Source organism: Arachis ipaensis, chromosome B10 (genome assembly GCF_000816755.2).
Source record: "Arachis ipaensis cultivar K30076 chromosome B10, Araip1.1, whole genome shotgun sequence".
Lineage (NCBI taxonomy): Eukaryota > Viridiplantae > Streptophyta > Magnoliopsida > Fabales > Fabaceae > Arachis > Arachis ipaensis.
In genome coordinates, this window is record NC_029794.2 from 133,681,004 (window position 1) to 133,684,577 (window position 3,574).

Here is a 3,574-nt window from a genome sequence, read left to right on the forward strand (position 1 = left end):
ACTCTACGGCCTCTTCCTCCTCTCCTTCTCCCCAACGCTCGCCGAGATCGCCGGCCTCGCGGGCTACGACTTCGTCGTCGTCGACATGGAGCACGGCCACGGCGGAATCTCCGACGCGCTCCCCTGTCTCCACGCTCTCGCAGCCACCGGCACCGCCGCAATCCTCCGCGTTCCTGAGAGCTCCGCCACTTGGGCTAAGAAAGCCCTTGACTTAGGCCCACAGGGGATCATGTTTCCGATGATCGATTCCGCGGAATCCGCCATCGACGCCGTGTCGTTCTGCCGGTTCCCTCCCGCCGGGATCCGTGGCTCGGCTCACTCCGTCGTCCGGGCTTCCGGTTACGGCATCGATGAAGGTTACCTTGGTAGTTACCAAGAAGAGCTGTTGATTATGTGCCAGGTTGAGTCCGTTGAGGGAGTGAAGAACGTTGGTGAGATCTCAGCCGTTGATGGCGTTGATTGCATCCAAATGGGACCGTTGGATCTGAGCGCCAGTATGGGGTACTTGTGGGACCCAGGGAACAGGAAAGTGAGGCAGTTGATGAGGGAGGCTGAGGCGAAGATTCTGAAAAGCCGCAGCGGCGGTGGCGTCGGCGTTGGGACTTACCTGTCTGGGTTCGCTATGCCGCATGATGGGCCCGGGGATCTCAAGTCACGTGGGTATCACATGGTGTCTGGTGCTGTTGACGTTGGGTTGTTTAGAAGCGCTGCTGTGGAAGATGTGAAGAAATTCAGGTTGAGTTTGATTGATGAAGATCATGATAGTGAGGAGGAAGAGGGTAAAGATGGTGATGAGAAGTACTGGAGTGAGTGAGTGAGTGAATTTTGATTCTTAGTTTATCTTGTTTTCACTGTTATGTTCCTCAGATTTTGTAAATTAGGTCATGTAGTTGTTGGATATGCTGATTTTGCTGCTCAATGAATATTAAAGTTTTGACTTTTTGATGCTCTGTTTATTCTATGTTTATTCTATGTTATAGCTTTTGCTGCTGATAATGCATTTTGTGAATGATTTGAGAGTATGCATTTCCAAAATGATTTGGTTTCTGGAGGTGATAGTGATGATGGTCTAAATTGGGGAACTCTGTATCTGTATAGTATTTGGAATTAGAGAGAGCATGGCAAAAAAGCAAGTTACATAATCTCAACACACCATCAGCGCTGAGGAAGTTCAAGTTACATAGTCATGTCAAAAAAAAGAACAAGCAAATCCTTAACATTCCTTAGACATATGTTTGCTTTTGAACATACACTTTTACAGGCTGTTCCTCCTGAATACTGCAATGGTATAATTGTATATTACAGAAACATCCCTAAAAAATAAACAATGTCCTAAAAAATTAAGCAATAGAAGGAAAAATTTAAGCAATAGAAGGAAAAGGAATATCTTGGGATATTTTGTTAAACTTAACTCCTATTGGGTAAATAATTTAAATAAGTTTTTTTGGAAAAAGAATTTAAAATAAAAAGTTTTTTATTAATAACAACTTATAAATGAGTAAGTCACCAAAAAAACTTATAAATGAGTTATTTTGTGTTTGGATTTTTAATTATATAAATACTTATTTTAAAGTTGTTTTGGATAAATACCTCAAAAAATACAATTTTTTTTACACAAGAAAATAGAAATTAAAATAACGATGATAACAAATATTTTTCAATATTGAATGTTAATTTTATATAACCTAATCACTAAGATTATAATTGTTTAGGCAATTGATTTTTTTTTTGCTCTCTTATTAGTTTCATTTTTTAGACAATTAGTTTTTGCCACATAATATAATTAGAAATTGGTTCTTCTACTTCACCTTCACTTTCATAATGGTGTTTTTGTATGGAGTGAATATTAATAAAATTTTAATTCACAATAGTTTTGATGGCAATGCCAAAGAAATTAGTGTGTAGTTAGTGTTTGCTGTTTTATTGTGTATGATATGGTAAGTGAAAATAAAAAACAAATATAAAATGTGTGTCAATGTATATTTTGTTGCTGTTTTTTATTTTTTTTACTCTTATTAGCCTCCTCCTTCATTGGGCTCAAGAATTTGTTATAACTAACTATAAAAATAATAGCAAGTTATATAAAAATAAAATCACATGTGAAAAATAAAAATAAAACTGAAATTTCATACCACACACAATGTTAAATACAAGGTGGATACTCAGATGCAGTCAACTTCACGTGAAGTTGATAGTTGAGCACCGTTAGATAGTTTGACTGATTTGACTAAATTTTCATCTTACGGCTCTCAGCTATTAACTTCACATAAAGTCGACTGCACCTGAGTTTTCACCTAAATACAAATTTAATAATAAAAATAAAGTGATAAAATGATAAAAAAATAAACGGAAGGAATACATGCAGTAGGTGATTCAGATGCAATATTGTTTTAAAATTGTGGTGGTGAGTCAATACTTTCAGCAGATGAATCATTAGGTAAAGGTGGTGGAAGGCCAATATTTCCAGCAGATGAAACGTTACGTAAAAATAATGGTAGAAGGTCCGTGCTCTAACAGATGGAATGGTGGTTGAAGGGTCAGTTCAGCAGAAACAAAAAACATTTTCACATAGCCAAAGTATAAAAGTTGTGAATTAACTTTTTGAAAAGTTAAAATTTTTTTTAAATAATGTCAAACACGAATATTATGACTTTTCATAATTCAAAAAAAAAAAAAAAAGTAGCTTCTACTATTTTTTAAATGGGATATAGCCAATGATAATTCATAAAAATATTAATTTACAGTTTTACATTACCCACATTTGTAAGACCTTTCTTGAATATTAAGGCCAACAATATAACTTTTGGGGCCAAATTAATATTCCTTTATTTTAAAATAAAATAACTGTTACTTTGATTTTTTTTTATATCGATCAAGGTAGTATTTTAGATTTTGTATAAAAAAAAAATAAAAAAGAAAAGTATTATAAGAAGATTTTGATTGTTTTTTTGATTCACAAAAATAATAAGATATAACTTAATTAATAACACTATTAACGTCTTTGTTATTAGTTCTAATAATTTTTTGGAGTAAATGGTTAAATTCATTCATAAAAGATATTTATTTTTTAAATTGGTTCCTCACAAATTTTTTTAGTTAAATTTGTCTTTCAAAAGTTTTAAGTTAATTACGTTGGTCTTTCCACCACTTTTTTTTGTTGATGGTATCAAAGTTTATTAAAGTAACAGTTAAATAATATCACAACATACACTTAAGAGTTAGGAGTCTTAATTGATTATTAACATGATAAGTTCATGAAATTAGATCAAACAAAACCTATTTAAGGGGACCTTGAGGCATTAGAATCGCTTGATTTGGAATTAATTTAATCTAATTTCATAAACTTATTATGTTATCCGCCAATTAAGACTATTGGATATATGTTGCAGTATCATTTAAAGTGTCACATCCGCAAACTCTAATGTCATTAGCAATGAAAATGACATAAGCACTATTATGACTAACTTAAATTCTTTGAAAGATGAATTTGATTAAAATAATTTTCAGAAACCAATTTAAAAAATAAATAATCTTTTAAAAACTAATTTATTCACTTACTTTATTTATCAGTAAA

The 3,574-nt window shown here is 33.4% G+C and overlaps 2 protein-coding genes across 2 annotated transcripts in view; both read left to right on the top strand.

The window, feature by feature from the left end:
* LOC107623907 (2-keto-3-deoxy-L-rhamnonate aldolase) lies at positions 1 to 950 on the top strand (the record flags this gene model as incomplete). The annotated part of the gene is given in 1 exon segment (XM_016326307.1): positions 1 to 950. A coding segment is annotated over 1 exon segment (814 nt), but the record flags the coding sequence as incomplete, so codon positions are not given.
* Positions 1 to 3,574, top strand: part of LOC107622832 (DNA gyrase subunit A, chloroplastic/mitochondrial) — a 19,252-nt gene that overhangs the window by 257 nt on the left and 15,421 nt on the right. The gene's annotated exons all lie outside the window — the stretch shown is intronic.